The sequence below is a fragment of the Terrapene carolina genome, unplaced genomic scaffold (assembly GCF_002925995.2).
Source record: "Terrapene carolina triunguis isolate 2854851 unplaced genomic scaffold, T_m_triunguis-2.0 Scaffold88, whole genome shotgun sequence".
In the NCBI taxonomy this organism is placed as follows: domain Eukaryota; kingdom Metazoa; phylum Chordata; order Testudines; family Emydidae; genus Terrapene; species Terrapene triunguis.
Genome location: NW_020664439.1, coordinates 32,892,538 through 32,915,281, shown reverse-complemented (window position 1 = coordinate 32,915,281; position 22,744 = coordinate 32,892,538). Strand labels below are relative to the sequence as shown.

At 40.9% G+C, this 22,744-nt stretch overlaps 1 protein-coding gene across 2 annotated transcripts in view; it reads left to right on the top strand.

The window, feature by feature from the left end:
• Nucleotides 1-20,197, top strand: part of BCHE (butyrylcholinesterase) — a 60,923-nt gene extending 40,726 nt beyond the window's left edge. The window contains exon 4 of one of the 2 annotated variants that reach the window (XM_024195594.2): nt 17,235-20,197. In XM_024195594.2, the coding sequence (XP_024051362.2) occupies nt 17,235-17,359 (125 nt within the window). In that variant the 3' untranslated portion in view covers nt 17,360-20,197. The remainder of the gene's footprint in view (nt 1-17,234) is intronic. The other variant, XM_026650046.1, reaches the window with a different exon arrangement.
• The last annotated feature ends 2,547 nt before the right edge of the window (nt 20,198-22,744 follow it).

The following is a 22,744-nucleotide window of genomic DNA, read 5'->3' as shown; positions in this document are numbered from 1 at the left end:
AGCGGGGCCCCGGCCGGGCTCGCCGCCCTCCCCCCGGCGCTCTGGCCGGTCGGGGAGAGCGGGGCCCCGGCCAGGCTCGCTGCCCTCCCCCCAGCGCTCCAGCCGGTCGAGGAGGGCGGAGAGCCGCGGCCAGGCTCGGCGCCCTCCCCTGCCGTGCTGGGAGGGGAGGGGGCGGCGGGTGGCTTTTTTGCCTAGGGCGGCAAAAAAGCCAGAGCCGGCCCTGTCAGCTTCACGGAGATAGACCCCTGTATCCCAGGGATTACCGGAGTGCATAGCAGCTCTAGATTGTGCTACATGAGCTGTGAAAGGTTGTAAATCATACACTCTCACGGGGAAATTAGTGCTTCATACACCCCATACACTTATCAATCTCCTCAACACCGGGAGACTAAGATCTGTAACAGATGCCCGCAGGAGTCAGTGGGAATCAACATTGAGCATGCAAAACCCTAACTTCTCCATAGTAAGAGACAAGGGAATAAATGTAGCCGAATCTCTGAACATAGAGGGAGAGGTACACGAATGTCTTATAGATAGAGAAGTGGTAGTGTTGGGAAGAATTAAAGAAAAGCCATTAGAGAATCCAAATATAGTTTTGTATGTAAATGGATCAAGAAAGTATGAAAATGGAGTGCCACACACCGGATGGGCAGTGGTACTCAGTGATGGGACAGTGATAGCGTCAGGTCAGATGGAAGGATCAAAGTCAGCACAAGAAGCGGAGCTAACAGCCCTCACAGAAGTTTTGAGAGTGGGGGAAGGCAAGAAGCTCACTGTATATACAGACAGCAGATATGCATTTGGAGTAGTGCATGACTACATGGACGTGTGGTCACGCAGAGGTTTTATAACAACAACTGGCAAGCCGATTAATAATATGGAAGCAGTTCAAAGACTAACAAAAGCTGCCAAACTACCATCAGAACTAGCAGAAGTAAAAATAAAAGCCCACAATAAGATCTCAAGTGAGGAACAAAAAGGAAATTATTGGGCAGATAAACGTGCCAAAGAAATTGCACAAGCAAGTCCTATTAAGATTTGTACAGCTAGAGTGCCAGAAGAGAAAGTGAATTTAAGAAAGCTATATGCAACCATAAGCCCAGAAGAAAAAGGTAAATTGAAAAAAAAAGGCTGTGTATATAAAAATCACCTCTGGTATGGGCCGGGGGGGGAGGAGCTGGTAGCCCCGGAGTGCATACGGGCTCTACTGCTCCATGCCATCCACTCTCCAGCTCATCTGGGGTGGAGACAAATGAGGGCCGCCTTGGAATACTGGTGGGTAGCCAGCCATGAAAAAAAGATGCTTTACAATTTCTCAAAAGATGTGTAACATGTGCACAAGTGAATGTGAGTAGAAGGAAAAAGGTGCCTCTGAATCACCAACCACGACCAGAGGGACCATGGCAAAATTTGCAAATTGATTTTACTGGACCCTTGCCACAAAGCACAGGGTACACTTACATTTTGGTAATTATTGACACTTTTACCCGATGGGTAGAGGCATTCCCAACCAAGAATTGTACAACAGTAGCTCGAATCCTAGCAGAAGAAATAATACCCAGATGGGGTTTACCACTGTCAATAGACGCTGACCAAGGAACTCACTTTACAGGGCGAGTAATGAAGGAGGCATGCAAGGCACTAGGAATAAAGCAAAGATTCCATATACCATACCACCCTGAAAGCTCGGAAATGATGGAAAAAATGAACAGAACAATGAAAACAGCCTTCACAAAAGCAGTACTGGATACAGGAGAAGGGTGGGCTCGTATGCTTCCTGCTGTATTGTATCGAATTAAAGGCAGCCCAAATAGGCTGACTCAATTGACACCCTTTGAGCTAATGACAGGAAGAGCAATGAGAATGCCTAGCACTGTGATCCTCCCTGCAGGGGAGGCAGGGCTTTTTGCAGACAGGCTGCAAAACTACATCAAGGCATTGGACAGAGAGTTGAAGGATTTATACAACCAGGTGAAGGAAAATCAAACCCAGCTGGATAATAATAGCAGTCTGGACAAACCTGCATTTAAAGTTGGGGATTTGGTAATGTGTCGCATTTACCCAGAGGTTAAAGGAATTTTAAAGCCAAGATGGCAAGGCCCTATGAGGGTCCTTCTGACTACTAATACATGTGCAAAGATTGGGGGAAAATTGGGAACATTTTGGCGTCACCAAAATCAGTTAAAATTGTTTGAATCAGCATCTGTCAATACTAACAATATTTCCACAGGTGTCTCTACAGGAGAACAACAAGAGGAAGGATTGACGGGTGACCAGGACAACCAGAACGACCATGGGGAGGCTTCTGCTGTGGCTCCTGCTGTCCCTGTGGTGCATGAGAAAGGACGCAAGTAGTATGCCATGTGAAAAGGAGGACTGGGAATGGGTCACTAACCCCCCTCCTCCAGGTTTGCTTCGCTTTAATTGCCGCACTAAGGAAACACTTAGCTTTTGCAAGACACGTGCAGTGGCCAATAAACAAGTTAGGCCAGAAGTAAAGGTGGCACTGTGGTTAGGACATGAGCACACAGTAGAACGCAAGAAGGTCCAAATAAAATCATACACTAATGCTCATAACAACAGGGAGGCTAGTAATATTACAATTTTGATAACAGCTAACTGCCCTGTTATCCGCGGGTGTCAAGTACCAGAGATTATGGAGTTTCATGAAGGCATTTGGAAGGAATCATGGAAGTGTATGAGCTACCCCTTTGAACAGGGTAACACTCTTAGACAATGTTGTGGCCCTCTTAGAGGAACAGTGTCTATACTTAATGCAACCAGTGTCCGAGTTACCTTTAAAGGGGGACAGCTGCGTACTACTAGTGAAGGGGACTACAAAGTCTTGGGCTATCCCTCATTTGAACACAATTACATGGCATATTGCCATGATGGCTTGGGAGGAAACACACAGACCTCAATACTGGAATTTGTGTGGGATTTTGTGGGAAAGAAACCAAACACTCATAAACAATTATGTGCCAATTATACTGACATGGTACCAGTGGAGGTTGGGCCTGCTGAATCAAGATGGGGCTTACCACTTAAAGCACAAATGAAGGTAACCCCAAAGGCATGGCATACATTTGTTAAACAATGGCCCAAATTAGAATGTCCACAACTGGTAACAATTAACCAGGTTATCAGAGACAGAGTGGAACCACCCGATTGTGTGTCATGCCCTGAACAAATCCCTGTTCCAAAACCAGGATTAATAATGATAGGACCAGCCCTACCGGTCCTCACCTCCGTGGTATTCCACACTTACAGGGTCGAAGTGCGTATTCCTTTAGAGGAAGTAAACAGACAATGTGCAAAGGTCAGGCCTCAAATAAGTAGAAATATTACTAGCCTAACAAACCAAATTGGTGAGCGCTTAACTAGACAGAAGAGGGGATTATTAGATACCCTTGCAGAATGGTTTGGTGCAGGTAATTCTGTTGGCAACACCTATACCATAGCACGCCAAGCTGAGAGGAGGGACTGGCTGGAATCAAGGTTGGCTGACGCTGTAATTTCTAATGCCCGGGGAGGACTGGATACTACTAAGGCCAGTCGATTGATCCTAGATAGCTTAAAGGATCTGTCAAACTCTGTATCCACCTCATTAAATATAACAAAATACCTGGGTCAAGAAGTCACCAGCCTGCTAATAAATGGGACTAAAATAAAGGCACTGGAGGAAAGTTGTTGGAAAGCAGGACAAACTTTGGCTATCACCACACAAGGAATTGTAACCGATCTCCTTGATGGCCGGGTCCATCCAGCCCTTATGGAAGTGGTGGGACCCTATCTCCCCAGTACCCCTCCGTGGGCATGGGGAAACAAAGAATCAATGAGAGTCCAAAGACCAGTTTGGACAGGTAACAGTATACTCTTTAGCCTTCTGGTACCTTTAGGCATCCCTCATTTACAGCAAGCCAGGATGGTGACCTCCCTGCCAGTATGGAGAAGGGGTCATGTTATTAAAATAAAAGGCGTTGCATATGCTGAGGTCGCTGGGAGAGCATTGTATCCTAGTAAATGTTGCACCCATTCTGATAAGGAAATTCTGTGTACATGTCCATATAATGTTCTAACAAATCTGTCTAGGTTTGAAGTGGCCATTACTGAGAAACTGGCGCACACGGAGCTGGTTCAAATGAACGGTACCTACTGGTGTGTGACTGCCCAGAACCACTCCATTGAGCTAAATGGAAAGCCCTGCCCCTCGAGACATCCATCCGTGTGCATGACGGTCCCCCGAAGGTCAACCCTGACTGTTGACGGGACGCGGCTCCACCGTACTCCGCCAATAATGGGTAACCTAACATGGGATCCGGAATGGCACTACGGCAGTAAGTATCTAGAGGAGGGTCTACAGGCCCTGCAGGTGAAGATCGAGGAGTTGGTGGCCAAGGCCCAAAGGCATATTGGGGAAGGCCGTCTGAGGTACACTCAGATAGGGGAAACCGTGAACCAGGCCAATGTGAAGTACTCAAAGGCAAGGAACCAGGCAGTGAAGGTTAAAGCAATAATTATGGGCGATGCCATCTCAGGTGACAAGTTCCTCTGGGGATGGATCTGGGTGTTATTTTGTCAAGTTATGTGGGAAGTGTCTATCCTAACATTCCTGATGGTACTGGTGCTTTATCGGCGACTCTGCAGTAGGCTGGGTACATTAAAATTGGTATATTTAACCTGGCGGGTTAGGGAACCCTAGGGTCAAGAGGAGGGACTGAAGGGTTAAAATCCATGTGCATTTTATATAACAACCTGGTATATGGATTGTGCCAGCTCTTTTCCAGACCCAAAGTCCAGAGTTTGGTTAAGAGACCAGAGGCCTAGCTAACAGTGATCAACTAAGAGAAAGCAGAATAAACAAAACAACATTGCTTTTGCTAAGATATGCTTGGTCAGTAAAAATGCCAGATGTTGAGGCAATAACTGAATAATTATGTTTCATCCAATGTTTCAAATTGAACAAAGGATCCCTGTTCCTATTGTGTTTCTTCTAAAGGGAAAACAGTCTTCCCACAGATCCAACCTTGATTTTATGTCACTATAATGATATGGCATCCTTCCACCTCTCTTCCAAGGGATCAATGCCCTGCCTTAAGACATAAAGGAGACAATCTCTATTTTCATATGCTTTCACTGTTTCTTTGCTTTAACCCCTAGGAATGTATCTGTTGGACAATCAAAGGAGTTGCTCCGTTCCTATGGACCCCAAATCAGAATTCAACATATATATTTTATACTAATAATATTTTAACAAAGTATTAATTAAATGTTAACTTGCTAACTTGAGACCATGGGCGGAGACATTGTGTAACCTTTTAACCATTGGCTATTGTGCTATCTTGTCTTACTGCAAAACCTTTCCCGGGGTGTGGAACTGCTTACCCCGTCACCTACCCCCGCCCATGGAAAATCTATATATTCTATTGTAATCAATTGATTGACAGTGTCTCTGAGCCTAATAAGCAAGGTGACACTCCGCCAGCGCTGTGTGTAATAAACCCCTATGCTTTGACCTCTACACGGTGTGAATTTATGTCCTTCACCTAATTTAATATGCATGTTTAAAATATTTTTGAAAGATTTCATAACATACTCTTAACAAAAGTAAAAGAAGGAGACTGAATGTTGTTAGTGGGTGGTGTTATTTTGGCACTGCCTGTCTTTAGAACAGAAACATTAGACCTTTGTATATTTATGTTTCCTACACAACCTCTTCCAGCTGTGAGGGGAAAAAAATCATTTTAGTTTCCACTGATAAACTTTCTCGGATGCACTTTCATTGCAAAGGTTCCTTCAATGAAACACTAAGTTCAAAAATATTATTTTGTATCTCTTTAGTTCCCAAAGGACTCAAAGCACTTTACATACCATAGACATACATCCGCAGATCACTTTACCCAACACTGAAACACAGCCACCTCTTAGGTGGAAAGTCGCAACTGCTTTACTGTACAGCAACACTGTACAACATTTAGGACAGAAGTGAAGAAAAATATGATATCCAGTTGAAAGTGCAGCTGGAATTTAGGTAGACAGGAGTGTAATGATTCCAACTGGAATCCGAAGAGGACACCTAAACTGACATGTCTACTCTTGCTAAAAGTGGAGTTGAATATTTTAATTACCTCAAGTGGTCAGAGCCTCAGTTTTATGTCTTATCTGAAAAATGGCACCTCCAGCCATACAGTGTCCTCTGTCACCATGCTAGGGAATCAGTTTGGTACTGAGCCACCTACTAACTCATCTTCCTCTGCTATCCTGTTTATTACTTCGAGGTCTCATATCTACATAATGGCCAGCATCAATGCTGCTCAACAGCAAAGCTGGCTCTGCCACACACTAAGCAAGACAGACAGTTGGCTAAAGTAGTAAAATATAAGAGACAGCAAAATGTTTAGTGACTCCAGGCTGCAAGGGTGGATCTTTTCCAGTTTCCTAGGGAAGCAAAATGCCCAGAGCTGGCAAAGCTTATAGTATGACTGCAGATTTAGAAAATTAATAAGAGAAAAACAAATCTCACACATCCAGATAGCAGAAAGAGACACAAATGGAAATGCCAGTCTCTGAATATTTCTAGAATATTTAGTGTTGGGGATTTCTCAGTGTCTTTACCTTGGGGTGGATTACCACACTATCATTGAGGACCTTAGTTGCAATATATATATTTTTGTTCTGACAATACAAGTACCCTAGTAAATTGGGCCCTGGTCTTGTCGAGTGTGTGCTCTTGATTCTGAAGAAGACAGAACTCTTACTGCCTCAGGTTGCATTTCTGCAGGGAGCTGATAGGCTCCCGCAGGGGACTGAGCACTCTCAACTCTCACTGGCCTTAAGAAAAACTCAGGGCACTCAATACCATGGAAGGAACAGACTTAAATATTCATCATGCACAAGGCAAAAAGATTAGTCTGAGGGTACTAGCATTGGCACAATTCACAGTAGTCCTAGAGCCAGAAGACACTAGTCCTTACCTGTAAGGAATAGGAACTAGAATAATGGATTAATTTACTCAAAAGAAGTTTGTTAACTCTTGAACACCCTCCAGCTCTAACAGATATTAATGATCAAAATATTATGTATCCAAATGAATGTTCCTTCCAACACTCCAAGAACCTGTAATGCATCCAGAGCCTAACTACCGCAGTGTCTGTTTCCCCTTGAGCTGGCTATAGGCAATTTCCACTCCATTACTTCCTCTGGTCTTTTTAAAAATATAATTTATTTTTTTAATTTATAGCAAGATTGTGTCATTATATATTACCTATGAAGAAACAAAACAAAGATAAAATGTCAGAATAGTCCTATCAGTGGATTTTGTGAATGTGCTAAGAAAAATATCCTAAGAAAACTAAGAATTAAGCTTGAACATTTTACATATATGAAAATAGTATCCAAAAGCATTATACATTAGACAAATAATCAGCTGTATGTAGATCATTAAAATGCCTTCTCATAATACAAGAACTAGGGGTCACAAAATGAAATTAATAGGCAACAAGTTTAAAACAAACAAAAGGAAGTATCACAATGCACAGTCAGTCTGTGGAACTCTTTGCCAGAGGATGTTATGAAGGATCAGTGGTTTGAGTATTGGCCTGCTAAACCCAGGGTTGTGAAGACTATAAAAGGGTTCAACAAAGAACTAGATAAATTCATGGAGTATAGGGTCCATTAATGACTATTAGCCAGGATGGGCCGGGATGGTGTCCCTAGCCTCTGTTTCCCAGAAGCTGGGAATGAGCGACAAGGGATGGATCACTTGATGATTACCTGTTCTGATCATTCCCTCTGGGGCACCTGGCATTGGCCACTGTCGGAAGACAGGATACTGGGCTAGATGGACCTTTGGTCTGACCCCGTATGGCCGTTCTTATGTTCTTATGCCACAAGTCAGAAAGTTCAATATCAGAAACAGTTTCCATATTACTTTGGGTTAGATTCAGCAACCATTACTCATGTTGAGTAGCCCCATTGATGCCAGTGGGACTAGTCTCAGAGTAAGGCAATACTTAATATAAGGGTGGCAGGATATGGCCCCTAAAGTCCTCTGTCCATTCATTTAATTTGTCTAGTCCCACTCTCCTGCAAACTAGTTAGTAAGGGAGGTAAAACTTATTACAATATTGTACCATCCGAACATTTCTACTGACTGTTAGAAGAAGAAGAAGAAAATAAAAATCTGGTGATTTCTTTAAAAACAAACAAGCAAACAAAAAACCTGCTTTGTGGGTTAAAGCTGCACAGCTCTCCTGAAATTGTATGGATGACTAAAGAACATCCAGGAGAGATTTCAAAATACACCTAATCCTGCAGACCCCTGTACCTGGACAATTCTTAATATTTATCAGAGCTAAGAGTCAGGAATATATTTGCAGGTACAGTATCTATAGGGTGACCAGATGTCCTGATTTTATAGGGACAGTCCCGATTTTGGGGGCTTTTTCTTATATAGGCACCTGTTACCCCCCACCCCCTGTCCCGATTTTTTACACTTGCTATCTGGTCACCCTAAGTATCTAATAGCAGCTGGGTAGGAAGGAAACATTACTCCTGACTTATGTTTCCTAGTAAATTATACTATATCATAACTGTTATGTGACCTCTGTCCAGCTCCTAGTGTCCATAACACAAAAATACATTCACAACTGGTGCCCTTTTGGCAGATTTAACAGAGGGGCAAATAAGGGCAGAGAGCCAAATTTATCTTTGATGTAACTCCACTGAAATTAGGGTACTGTGACATCACCAAAGCAATGTGGGAAGGGATGTGCTGTCAACTGTTTGATCTGTGGGTATATGGAACACTTTGTTTTCTTGCTTTGTCAAACTGAGCATTAGAGGCCTGATCCAAAAAAGACTCTCTATCACGTTAATTATTATGTATCTATTGTTCATTATTATTATTTATTGTTATTTTTTTTACAATTTATTATTGTTATTTATAATCATGGCCTGCAAATCTTTTTGGATAATCAACTACAAAACCTTTCAAGATTTGAAAATATAAGGAGATTTGGCCATATAAAACTGCATTTAAGCTGTTGCATCTGTTAAAATGTATTAATTATTTCATTGGTTGGCTTTTGTTATATGGTAGTGAATTCGAGTAACCTCATGCTCTGAATTGTAATTATTGGTCAAGATGAATTCTCTAATCTCTTTTTGCCTTCTTTCTGTCAGCCCATCTAAGTCACAGGTGGTTGCTTCAAAGAGATTGATGATGTTGGTGATAATGGGATGCATTGATTTGTGACTTCAATTTTGATCTTATCGCTGAAAAAGAGCAAACAAATGGGAACCCAAGTTCTTATTTCAGGGCTTTAGTGTCTCTCTTTCTTTTTTAGATTCATAATAGTGGCTAGTCTGAATTTCTCATTGTCCATTTTCTATAGCTCACTCACTTCTTTTAATGTCCGTTAGGTAGCACTGAAGCATCTCATAATTTATGATCCAGATCAATTATTTCTGATTAGAGATGTATGGGCAGGAGATGTATTCAAGTTTATAAAACATTTGGGCATGAATACTTTCCAGTCATTAAGACTTCAGAAATATCTGAGCCTCTGTACTTGAAATATTCAGGAAGAAATGTAACAGTTGCCTGAATCGATAATTGGGCAACATTGCATGGATAAATTAGACTGGATAATCATAATCAAGCCTAAGAAAAGCAATAAGATCCAGGTGTTTTTCTCAAAATAGTACTAGTAATGGTCCAAATGCTAAATTACCCATCCATTTGACATAGTTGCAAATAATCTGGCTTTATCTAAGAGTCTGATTTCTTATTTAAAGTAAAAAAAAATATATGCAGAGAACAGCACTTACGGTCAGAAAAGTGACTGTAAAAGTAGAAAATTTAGAATTGTGCATATCTGCTCCTTACAGGTCTTATGAATCATATTTACATAGTTTATTGACCAAAAAAAGTTTTTAATGTTATCAACATTTGGAAAAGCACCAGCGTTGGGGTTTTTTGTTAATGAGAAAACTGGCCAGGAGAAAATAAGAAATTACCTGAATTTTTCCCAAAACTCAAATCTAGTGAAGCCCTAACTATTTTGGAGCTTTGAAAACAAAAAGTTTGGTTCATCTATTTTTTTATTTTTTGTACATCTGCATTCTTCTTGCCTTCACTCTGCCTCAGAAGCAAAGGTACTGAATTACTCTTGATATAACTGAAACTAGGAAGGCATTAAAATCTTATTGAAAAGTCTCATCATTAAATTACCAACCTGGTTTCCAGACCAAACAGGTTTGGAAAAATTCAGCTGACCTGCAAATAAACTTTATCTCTTTTGACATAAGAATGACCATACTGGGCTAGACCATTAGTCCATTTAGTTCCGTAACCTGTCTTCTGACAATAACCAGTGCCAGATGCTTCAAAGAGAATGAACACAGCAGGGCAATTATCAAATGATCCCTTCACTGTCATCCAGTCCCAGCTGCTAGCAGTCAAAAGTTTAGGGACACATGGAGCATGAGGTTGTATTCCTGACCATCTTGGCTAATAGCCATTGATGGACCTATCCTCGATGAACTTATCTAATTCTTTTTTCAACCCAGTTATACCTTTGACCTTCATAACATCCCTTTGCAAAGTATGTCACAGGTTGACTGTGAAGTACTTCCTTATGTTTGTTTTAAACCTGCTAATTATTAATTTCATTGAGTAACTTTTGGTTCTTGTGTTAAGGAGTAAATAACTCTTCCCTATTCACTTTCTCCACACCATTCATGATTTTATAAACCTCTATCATATCCCCACTTAGTCATCTCATTTCTAAGATGAACTGTCCCAGTCTTTTTAATCTGCCTTTTATAGAAGCTGTTCCATGCCCCTAATCGTTTTGTTGCCCTTTTTTGTACCTCTCGCATTCTGATATATCTTTTTCTTTTTAGATGGAGAAGCCAGAACTGAACTCAGTATTCAAGCTATGGGCATACCATGTAGTAGCATTATGATATTTTCAGTCTTATTATATATCCCTGTCTTAATAGTTGCTAACATTCTGTACATTAATGAAAACATTAAGCAGATGTTTTCAGAGAACTATCCACAATGACTCCAAGATCTTTCTTGAGTGGTAGCAGCTAATTTAGAACCTATCATTTGATATGTATAGTTGGCATTATGTTTTCCAATGTATATCACTTTGCACTTCTCAACATTAAATTTCATCTGCCATTTTTTTGCCCAGTCACTCAGTTTTGTGAGATCCCGCTGTAACTCTTTGCAGTCAGCTTTGGATTTATCTTAAGTAATTTATTACTGTCTGAATACTTTACTACCTCACCGTTTAACCCTTTTCCAGGTAATTTATGAATATGTTGAACAGCACCAATCCCAGGACAGGTCTTTGGGGGACCCCACTATTTACCCCTCTCCACTGTGAAAACTGACCAATTACACTGGTCTACAATTTTTGAGAAGTCGTCTGCTTCAGAGATAAAATGTGCTATTTATTATGTATTTTGATGTGCTGAATTCAAATATGACAATTAAAACAACTGATTGGCTACTGTTTCTAAGATATTTAAGTTTTTACATTTTATGTCTATGTATATTGTGTAGATAGTAGAGTTTTAATCATAAATTGTAAACCTAGGTCTTTTCATGTGTTTATAGTTGCTTTACATGATACTATTTCACCTGTCCTGTTTAGGTAACACTTTAAAAATCAGCAAAAGGGTTATATAAATAAAATTTATTATGAAACAAAAGGCAAAAAACTATTATGTACATAGTTTAATCCTATTCAGTGTCTACTCGGCGCTTCTTGGCTTGTCTCTTGTATTCATTAAATGGAGCATCTCTTGTCACTGTCCAGCAATAGTCTGCAAGCATTGATGGGCTCCATTTGCCCTGATAGCGTTTCTCCATTGTTGCAATGTCCTGGTGAAATCGCTCGCCATGCTCGTCGCTCACTGCTCCGCAGTTCGGTGGAAAAAAATCTAGATGAGAGTGCAAAAAATGTATCTTTAGTGACATGTTGCAACCAAGGCTTTTGTATGCCTTGAGGAGGTTTTCCACCAACAACCTGTAGTTGTCTGCCTTGTTGTTTCCGAGAAAATTTATTGCCACTAACTGGAAGGCTTTCCAGGCCGTCTTTTCCTTGCCACGCAGTGCATGGTCAAATGCATCATCTCGAAGAAGTTCACGAATCTGAGGACCAACAAAGACACCTTCCTTTATCTTAGCTTCACTTAACCTTGGAAATTTTCCACGGAGGTACTTGAAAGCTGCTTGTGTTTTGTCAATGGCCTTGACAAAGTTCTTCATCAGACCCAGCTTGATGTTTAAGGGTGGTAACAAAATCTTCCTTGATTCAACAAGTGGTGGATGCTGAACACTTTTCCTCCCAGGCTCCAATGACTTCGGAGTGGCCAATCTTTCTTGATGTAGTGGGAATCTCTTGCACGACTATCCCATTCGCAGAGAAAACAGCAGTACTTTGTGTATCCAGTCTGCAGACCAAGCAAGAGAGCAACAACCTTCAAATCGCCACAAAGCTGCCACTGATGTTGGTCATAATTTATGCACCTCAAAAGTTGTTTCATGTTGTCATAGGTTTCCTTCATATGGACTGCATGACCAACTAAAATTGATGGCAAAACATTGCCATTATGCAGTAAAACAGCTTTAAGACTCGTCTTCGATGAATCAATGAACAGTCTCCACTCATCTGGATCGTGAACGATGTTGAGGGCTGCCATCACACCATCGATGTTGTTGCAGGCTACAAGATCACCTTCCATGAAGAAGAATGGGACAAGATCCTTTTGACGGTCACGGAACATGGAAACCCTAACATCACCTGCCAGGAGATTCCACTGCTGTAGTCTGGAGCCCAACAGCTCTGCCTTACTCTTGGGTAGTTCCAAATCCCTGACAAGGTCATTCAGTTCACCTTGTGTTATGAGGTGTGGTTCAGAGGAGGAGGATGGGAGAAAATGGGGGTCCTGTGACATTGATGGTTCCGGACCAGAAGTTTCATCCTCTTCCTCTTCCTCGTCTGACTCAAGTGAGAATGATTCTGGTGCATCAGGAACCGGCAGTCCTTCTCCGTGGGGTACTGGGCGTATAGCTGATGGAATGTTTGGATAATGCACAGTCCACTTTTTCTTGTTTGACACACCTTTCCCAACTGGAGGCACCATGCAGAAGTAACAATTGCTGGTATTATGATCTGTTGGCTCTCTCCAAATCATTGGCACTGCAAAAGGCATAGATTTCCTTTTCCTGTTCAACCACTGGTGAAGATTTGTTGCACAAGTGTTGCAGCATATGTGTGGGGCCCACCTCTTGTCCTGATCTCCAATTTTGCAGCCAAAATAAAGGTGATAGGCTTTCTTAACCATAGTGGTTAGACTGCGCTTTTGTGATGCAAAAGTCACTTCACCACAAACATAGCAGAAGTTATCTGCACTGTTCACACAAGTACGAGGCATCTCTGCTCACTTTGGCTAAACAGAAATGTGTCCCTTTGCAAAATCAAACACTGACAAATAAGAGAGCACGACACTGTATGATTTCTAGAGCTGATATAGGGCAATTTGTTCAGCAGAGTGATGTAAGCTTCGTTATGAGTGCATCATCCATGACTTCTAGGAATAACATGATGCAATTCATATCATGTATGATGCAATACCAGCTTCAGATTGCATCATTCATTGTTTTGCCTAAAAAGCAAGTACTGTCCAAACCCACTCATAGATTTATTCATAGAGCCAGTCAAAGATGTATTTTAGTCATTTCTGGTTTAAATTGAGATCCCTTCCCTTTATAACTCACTTATCCTCCGCCATTCCCAAGTCAAGGGTCGTATATACTGACCCAATAGCATATCTTGAAAACTAGAGCCAATCAACAATTTTAAGCATCATTTTCGTTCTCAGTGACCCAGAATTAGTAAAAACAACAAGGAGTCTGGTGGCACCTTAAAGACTAACAGATTTATTTGGGCATAAGCTTTCGTGAGTAAAAACCTCACTTCTTCGGATGCATAGAGTGAAAGTTACAGATGCAGGCATTATATACTGACACATGGAGAGCAGGGAGTTACTTCGCAAGTGGAGAACCAGTGTTGACAGGGCCAATTCAATCAGGGTGGATGTGATCCACTCCCAATAATAGATGAGGAGGTGTCAATTCCAGGAGAGGAAAAGCTGCTTCTGTAATGAGCCAGCCACTCCCAGTCCCTATTCAAGCCCAGATTAATGGTGTTGAATTTGCAAATGAATTTTAGTTCTGCTGTTTCTCTTTGAAGTCTGTTTCTGAAGTTTTTTTGTTCAATGATAGTGACTTTTAAATCTGTAATAGAATGACCAGGGAGATTGAAGTGTTCACTTACTGGCTTATGTATGTTACCATTCCTGATGTCCGATTTGTGTCCATTTATTCTTTTGCGGAGGGACTGTCCGGTTTGGCCAATGTACATGGCAGAGGGGCATTGCTGGCACATGATGGCATATATAACATTAGTGGATGTGCAGGTGAATGAGCCCTTGATGGTGTGGCTGATGTGGTTGGGTCCTCTGATGCTGTTGCCAGAGTAGATATGGGGACAGAGTAGGCAACGAGGTTTGCTACAGGGATAGGTTCCTGGGTTGGTGTTTCTGTGGTGTGGTGTGTAGTTGCTGGTGAGTATTTGCTTCAGGTTGGGGGGCTGTCTGTAAGCGAGGACTGGCCTGCCTCCCAAGGTCTGTGAGAGTGAGGGATCATTTTCCAGGATAGGTTGTAGATCGTGGATAATGCGCTGGAGAGGTTTTAGCTGGGGGCTGTATGTGATGGCCAGTGGTGTTCTGTTATTGTCCGTGTTGGGCCTGTCCTGTAGTAGGTGATTTCTGGGTACCCGTCTTGCTCTGTCAATCTGTTTCCTCACTTCCCCAGGTGGGTATTGTAGTTTTACGAATGCTTGATAAAGATCTTGTAGGTGTTTGTCTCTGTCTGAGGGGTTGGAGCAAATTCGGTTGTATCTGAGGGCTTGGCTGTAGACAATGGATCGTGTGATGTGTCTTGGATGGAAGCTGGAGGCATGTAGGTACGTATAGCGGTCAGTAGGTTTCCGGTATAGGGTGGTGTTTATGTGACCATCGCTTATTTGCACTGTAGTGTCCAGGAAGTGGATCTCTTGTGTGGACTGGTCCAGGCTGAGGTTGATGGTGGGGTGGAAATTGTAGAAGTCCAGGTGGAATTCTTCAAGGGCCTCCTTTCCGTGGGTCCATATGATGAAGATGTCATCAGTGTAGCGCAAGTAGAGGAGGGGCACTAGGGGACGAGAGCTGAGGAAGCGTTGTTCTAAGTCAGCCATAAAAATGTTGGCATACTGTGGGGCCATGCGGGTACCCATAGCAGTGCCACTGACTTGAAGGTATAAGTTGTCCCCAAATCTGAAGTGGTTGTGGGTGAGGACAAAGTCACAAAGCTCAGCCACCAGGCTTGCTGTGGCAAGAATTAGTAAAGTTTGACTACATTTATTTCAGAAGCATTTTGGCTGTAGAGCAGTGTTATTCCTATCCTTTGTTTCCTATGTTTTAACTAGTTACAGATCACTGAGAGGACCTTTCCTCATATCCCAGGACTGGTTACTTTTATTAAGAGCCTTCGGTATGGGACCATGTCAAAGGCTTTCTGAAAGTTCAAATACACCATATCAACTTGCAAGGATCATTCTTGTCCGCATGCCTGTTGACTCCTTCAAATAATTCTAATAGATTGGTGAGGCATGATTTCCCTTTACAAAAGCCATGTTGACTCTGACCTATCATGATCATGTATGGGTCTGTTAATTCTGTTCTCTACTATAGCTTCAACCAATTTGCCTGGTACTGAAGTTGGGTGTACCAACCTGTAATTGCCAACATCACCTTTGGAGCCTTTTTTTAAAAATTGGCATTACATTAACTATCTTCCAGTCATCTGGTACAGAGTCTGATCTAAGTGATAGGTAATATACCACAATTAGTAGTTCTTCAATTTAATATTTGAGCTCATTCAGAACCTTTGGATGAATATCATCCAGTCCTGGAGAATTGATACTGTTTAATTTATCAGTTTGTTCCAAAACTTCCTCTACTGACACCTCAATCTGGGACAATTCCTTTGATATGTTACCTAAAAAGACTGGCTCAGGTGCAAAGATTTCATTTAGCTTCTCTGCAACAGCCTTAACTTGAATGGAGCCATGATTCCACCACATATCTATATTTTTGTACAGCACTGTCATAAATCTGTCAGTGGTAGAGTGCCTCATGTAGGAGCTATGTGAGGAGTGCAGATGTGAGTTCAATTGCCCTCACTCCAACAGGTGCTGCAAGGTGTATCTTTTTAGCAGGCCAGAGCTCATCTCTTCGGCCAAGGCCTCTTGGTTGTTTCATCCCCTCTCAGGGTCTCAGGTGATTCAACAAAACAGCCTGCAGACAGCAAATGAGCTTAAACAAAAGAAAGGAAAAGAAAAACCTGTCAGCAGTTCCCTCCAGGACATGGGCTGTTGTTACTTCAGAGGGCTTTGGGAGAATTACTGTCCATTTCAGAGTTCACCGGACTCCAGTGCAAGTCTCGGTCCCCACCTCTCCCTTTTAGCTCAGGTGATCTGCACCCTCTTTCTGCAGGCTGTCACCTCTCCTGGGGCTGGAGAAATTCAACAGTCTGTTTCCTTCCCAGGGTTAACCCATCTGAGTGGAGTTCCCTCCCTTTAACAACTCCTCCAGTCCTGAAATGATTTGCAAGTGAGGAGGGCAGTGCCACTCCAGCCCAAAGCAGTCCTTAACCCCTTCCATACCACTGTAGGGATTATATACTCTATCACAAGCACCTAGCACAGTGGAAATATGATCCTTATTGGGGTTTCTGGGCTGTACTGTAAACTATGTATTAAATCGCTCTATTTTGATAAAAATAAACAGAGGTTGCTTTTAAAAGCTGAGATAAACAATTCATGTTTATTTGATAAACATATATACAATGTAAAGAGAGCAAATTCATCTTCATAAATATATAATACCTAAGATTGTGCCAGAATGATAGTTCTTCATTTTAAGTCGCTACTTTCTGATGCAGTGCTAAAATGTTAGCCACTGAATTTCCAATAGTTGGGGATGAAAGAGAGGGAGGAGAAACTGTTGTGCCATCTAGAGAAAATGGCACTGGTAATCAACATTATTTTTCAATTAATGTAAAAAGAGATTCAAATTTAGATTAATACAACCCATTCTGTGTTTTACAGGAAATATTGATGAAGCAGAACGAGAATGGAAAGCAGGATTCCATCGCTGGAACAATTACATGATGGACTGGAAAAATCAATTTAATGATTACACTAGCAAGAAGGAAAGCTGTGCAGGTCTCTAATTAATAGGTTTACCCTTTCAAGAATGTCCATATTACCATTGATCAAGGCAAACATACCAGTAACCATCTAACATGTTTAGCAATAAAGCATATTATGTAAATTAAACAAAATGGCATGAATATAATATTGATTCCCCAGATCTTTTAGTTTATATTCTACCTTGTATCTCAATAAACAATATAAGGCACTCATACCCTTTGAAGCTTCAGAGTATGTCAAATAGGACTATAGAGATTAAAGTATGAAGATTAATGATGTACATGTTATCATAAACACTAGCAGCTTAAAGTCTCACTTCAAGGAAACACTGTAATCTATTACAGAAAGTGTAATTTTTTAAAATAGAAATATCAGTGTTTTATAATATTGTCTGGAAAGCACAACTGATATAGATCTTTAGTGGCAATGTCACAGCATTATGAACCTTGCTTCAGTTGTAATTTAGTTGACATAAACAGATGATAACTTTTCTGGACACAACAAATGTTAACCACTTGTTAAATCAAAGGGGTTTTTAAGAGAGTTATTAAACCTTGAATAATTGCTTCTTTAAGGCCCAGTCCCTGGGAATCACCACACAGCCCATGTATTCATATATTAATATTCCCTACTAGAAGCCAGGGATAAAAAAAATCCTTCCCCTATGTTATAGAACCACTGTGGAGCCAGTCTGTGTAGCACCTCTCCTGTTCGTGATCCCACTCATCAGGGAGCAAAGGCTCAAAGTAACGGATCCATAGCCAGGGTCAGCCTTTCCCAGCTCATCTGTCTCTCTCTCTTTGCCCTGTGTAAGACTTCCCTGTGGAGCTGGGCTCTGGATAGGGGCTGCAAATGCCCACTGAGCACCCCGACCCTTGAATAATTCTGTCCCTCTTCACCCAATGGAACTAGCCCAGATTCATTGTAGCGAGGAGCTCCCTGCACATTGAAGGATGGATTCAGATTTACTCCTAAGTGACTAGATTCGACATAGTGTCAGTCGCATCAGTTTACCAAAGACCAGAAATATAACCTCAGTTTTCCTGATTAGGTAGAAAAATTACAATCTGTAGAACATGGGCCCTATCCTGTAGTGCGTAGTCATTATTCTAGCAAGTCCCTCAGTGAAATCATTGGGAGCTGAAGGAGATCAGTATTTTGCAGAAGTGGGCCCTTAGGTTTGTAGGACTGAGCTCCAGGTTTGGTTCATATAAAATCCACCCTAATGTTTTCCACAACACTAACTGAATCCTTTTTGTGACTTCAAAACAAAAATTTGGATAATTATTTCCCCATTAATCTGTACTTCTTGGTTCTGGCTTGAATGGGAAGCAAAATGCCACAAAATACAGTAAGATGCTCTCCTTGGTCCATCTGGAAGGAAGTATTATCAGAATTCTCCTGAGACAGCAGGCTTTGGTGAAATTCATAGTCCATTTTGGCAGCCTGAAGAGATCTGGATAACACTGAGATGATGGAGAAGCAGATGAAAATAAAGATGTAAACTCCAAGAAAAAAGACTGACAGCTTCCTTTGCAACAAACACTTTAGCTGATAAAATATGTTCACCCTTTTGATTAGGGGATATACATTTCTTGTACAAATTCTTGGAAGTCAGTACCAGGATTTTATCACAATTTATTAGAAGACCAGTTTCGTGGATTACAACCTGCACAATCAAAAGGTCATCAGTTTTTTGGACAGGCAATTACCATACGTACAGTAAGGAATGCAAATAGTTAACTACGACCTGGTCTACACTAAAAAGTTAGGTCAACCCAGCTATTGCGCTCAAGGTTTTAAAATATCCACTCGAGCAGTGTAATTAACCCGACCTAATCATGATGTAGACAGTGCTATGTCTACTGAAGAATTCTTCTGTCAACCTAACTATCACATCTTAGGAAGGTGGATTACCTACTCCAAAGGATGAACTCTTCCCAATAGAATAAAACATAAGAATGGTGAGACCAATGGTCCATCTAGCCCAGTATCCTGTCTTCCAACAGTGGCTGGTGCCAGATTCTTCAGAAGGAGTGAGCAGAAGAAAGCAATTATCGAGTGAGCCATCGCCTGTCTTCCAGTCCCAGCTTCTATCAGAGAGAAGTTGTGGTTGCTTCCCTGCCCATTTTAACTAATAGAGTAGGTAATGAGTACATTGAAGAGCTACAGAGGTGCAGCTGTAGACAAGCCCTAGATTTTGCAAAAACTCTGTGTATCGTGTATCATGTTTATAGTATATATACATTTATGGCACTATATAAATTACTATTGTTATTGATGATAATATTATAACATGCAGGATTGTGGTGATCTACAGAGTATTGAATGTTTAGCACCTGCTATCTGCCTATCCCCTGCTATTCAGACCATTGGAAAAATTTACCGAAAGATTATGAGTCTCTGTGCATCACCCAGCTGGTTCTTTTGGTTCAGAAGGCAGTCCTTTTTTATTGACTTAATGGGTATGATTTTTCAAAAGGGCTCATTGTGGGCTTAACGCTGTCAAAAGTGTCAATAGGGAATCTCAAAGGAAGCAAAGTTAGGTCAACCCTGAGTATTTCTGAAAATCACATCCAAATTCTTGGTGTCATCCTTTCAAGCCATTTCGGTTTGTTTCTGAAAATGAGACAAACAACAACACTTTTTTTAAAAAAAATTCAGGAATAACAAACATACAATTCTTTTTAAAAAATTAATCATTTAAAAGATATGTAGTATTTTTTTCTGTTTGTACAGCGTGGGGCTGGATGAGTGTATCTGAAGAATAAAACTCTTTTTACAATTTGTAGCTGGACATTGTAACATGAAATCCTAAGAGAGGTTGGAGGAAGGGAGTGGGAAGAAAAACTGAATAAAATGGAACTTAAACCCATTCGTTTGTTGGCTTGCTGACTTTGTTGGTGTGAATATATTTTATACTTTCATTTTTCTTGCCCTGGGAAAGGATTTTGTAAAATACCATTACTACATCATTCCTATGCTGTGCTGATTTCATTTAGTCATATGTCTCTATCCTACACTTATGCAAATACAATAAAACCTGTCATAAGTGACTAATGAAGGGAACAGCAAAAAATCAGTCACCCACTGTAGGTGGTTCATAACTAAATGTCGAACAAAATTGTACTAGAAATTGCATGAGGATACTTTAAAGTAGTTCCTTAAGACAGTCATTGCCTATTGGACAGATACCTTAATATAGATCTATAATCTATAATATATAGTATAATATACATACTGTGTATGTATCGTGGTTAATGATATCGCTATTGGCTCAAAAGGGGCTTGCAACCAGGGGTTGATGGGGAAGATGTGCTGTTACGCTACTCACACACCCTCTCAGGATCCAAAGACTACCACACCTGAGTGGTTTTTAGTTTCTGAAAACATGGTTAGCAGTGCAATTAAAAATGATGACATTTAAATTAATGCCATTAGGCTTAAGAGTTAACATAACACTGATTTGAGTGGTGTCAGTTGACACCTAGCTTAGAGAAATTGGGTTAACTTCATCATGGTGTTGCCACAGGCCTAGGTACCAAAGTGATTGTTGCTCTGTAAACACATAAACGGATAGAATTTGGATCATTGTTTCTATCTATCAACAGGCTTAGTAAAACAACACTAACATGGCTACCCCTCTGATACTTAAAACAACACTGTCAATTCATATTTGGAAAATGAAATACTATGGAAAAATTGATGGAGCAACCAGAAATTGCCTTTACATTGTACAATGTACAGACTCAATATGAATCCTATACGTTTAGGCCTCTGTACCATTCCTATTATACAGGATGCAGTAGACATACTATCTTTTAAACTACATTATAATGTTGTAATTTTTAATTTATCCAACATTCTGGGGTCTGAACTCCCCTGTGTAACTTAATATCAAAGCAACCTAACCCATTGCTATAGACAGATAACATGCAGCTTAGTCTGAAAAATAATATTAAAAGTGGAAATATTTATATCAGAAAGTTGCCTTCATCTCAGCCATTGTTATGGGTCACACTTCCACTGGCTCCACACTGGTTCTGTGACATCAGCAATAGCTGATTCAAATGGACATAATAACCATCCTAGTACTGCTATTACTCCTGCAATATGTCCAACTATTAAAGAACAGCATATGTCATCAGTACCAGCTGGCACACTGAAAACCTCACAGCCCCCTTGCTCTTCCTGCTCCTCCAGGGAATTAACTGTTAAAAAACCAAGACGCATTCCAGGGTTAGCAAGAATTAGAGGACATAGAGGAGCTTGCTAATGTGGTTACACTAAGCATTATGGTATCTCTGCTCTGCTAATTTCAGCTATAACTTTGTCCCACTGAGTTGAAGAAATAGGTTAGGAATCTGACAGTGATTCAGAATATGGGCGAGGAATGAGAGCAGCAGCTCTGGCCCAGGCGTGCAGCCTATTGGGGAGATGTGTTAGTGCCAGCTGACTACTTTCTCGCTTGTCTTTCTCTCTCACTCTCTGTGCAGCTATGGGGATTTGCCAACAAATCTGTCTGCTCTTGGCTAGCTAGCAATGACAAAACCAAGCACCTGTGTAACAGATATGTGCAGCTGTATATGTTTACCACTGCTGATCCATCTGTAGTACATGCCACATGCCAGTTGATTCACTCTGGGTGGATTGGGAGCTAGAATCCATTAGAAAAAATCCCTAGCATAATTAACAAAAATAACTCATTTTTATCTCTCCTCAGTAACTTACGTTACTCGGTGGTTTTCTGGTCCTATGTAGCAAGGCATGGGGGGAAGAATTTATCATAGCCTTTGATGCTAATAACATAGGTCTTTCAACCTGATGCGCTAAGACAGCCACTGCACTAACTCAGCCTGTAGAGATAACAGATGTTAACTTTAGTGGTTCTGAATCCATCCAATAGACCTATACCCTCTTTTTTGTCTTAAAGTTTCTTTTGGGGCCTTCATTCTTCCCCTAGCAAATGATAGAAGCTTTCACGTGCTTTTCTAGTCTAGTTCTAGGAGCATCACTCCCCTTACTTGTTTCTTATGCCGTTTGAATGATCTGAATTTTTCAAATTACCCCAATTTCTGCTCTGTACCTATTTCAGTTGCTCTGTGCCAACTTCTTTTAGTTGCTTTTAAATTCAACTATGTTTATTCCCTAGAGCTTTCCATTTTATATATAAAACAATGGAAAGCTCTAGAGAATATATATATTCTCTCTCTCTCTTCATTATATATATATGTATATATAACTCACTTTATCTCTCAATCTCTTTCTATTTTAGTACAGTGCATTTTACTTTTCCATTTAATCATTTCTTCTATTTCTTCTTTTAAGGCTGATGCAGTTTAAAAAAATATAATTCACAAACCAATCCAGTTTACTCTTTTTCTCTTAGACACTGTAGAGAGTGT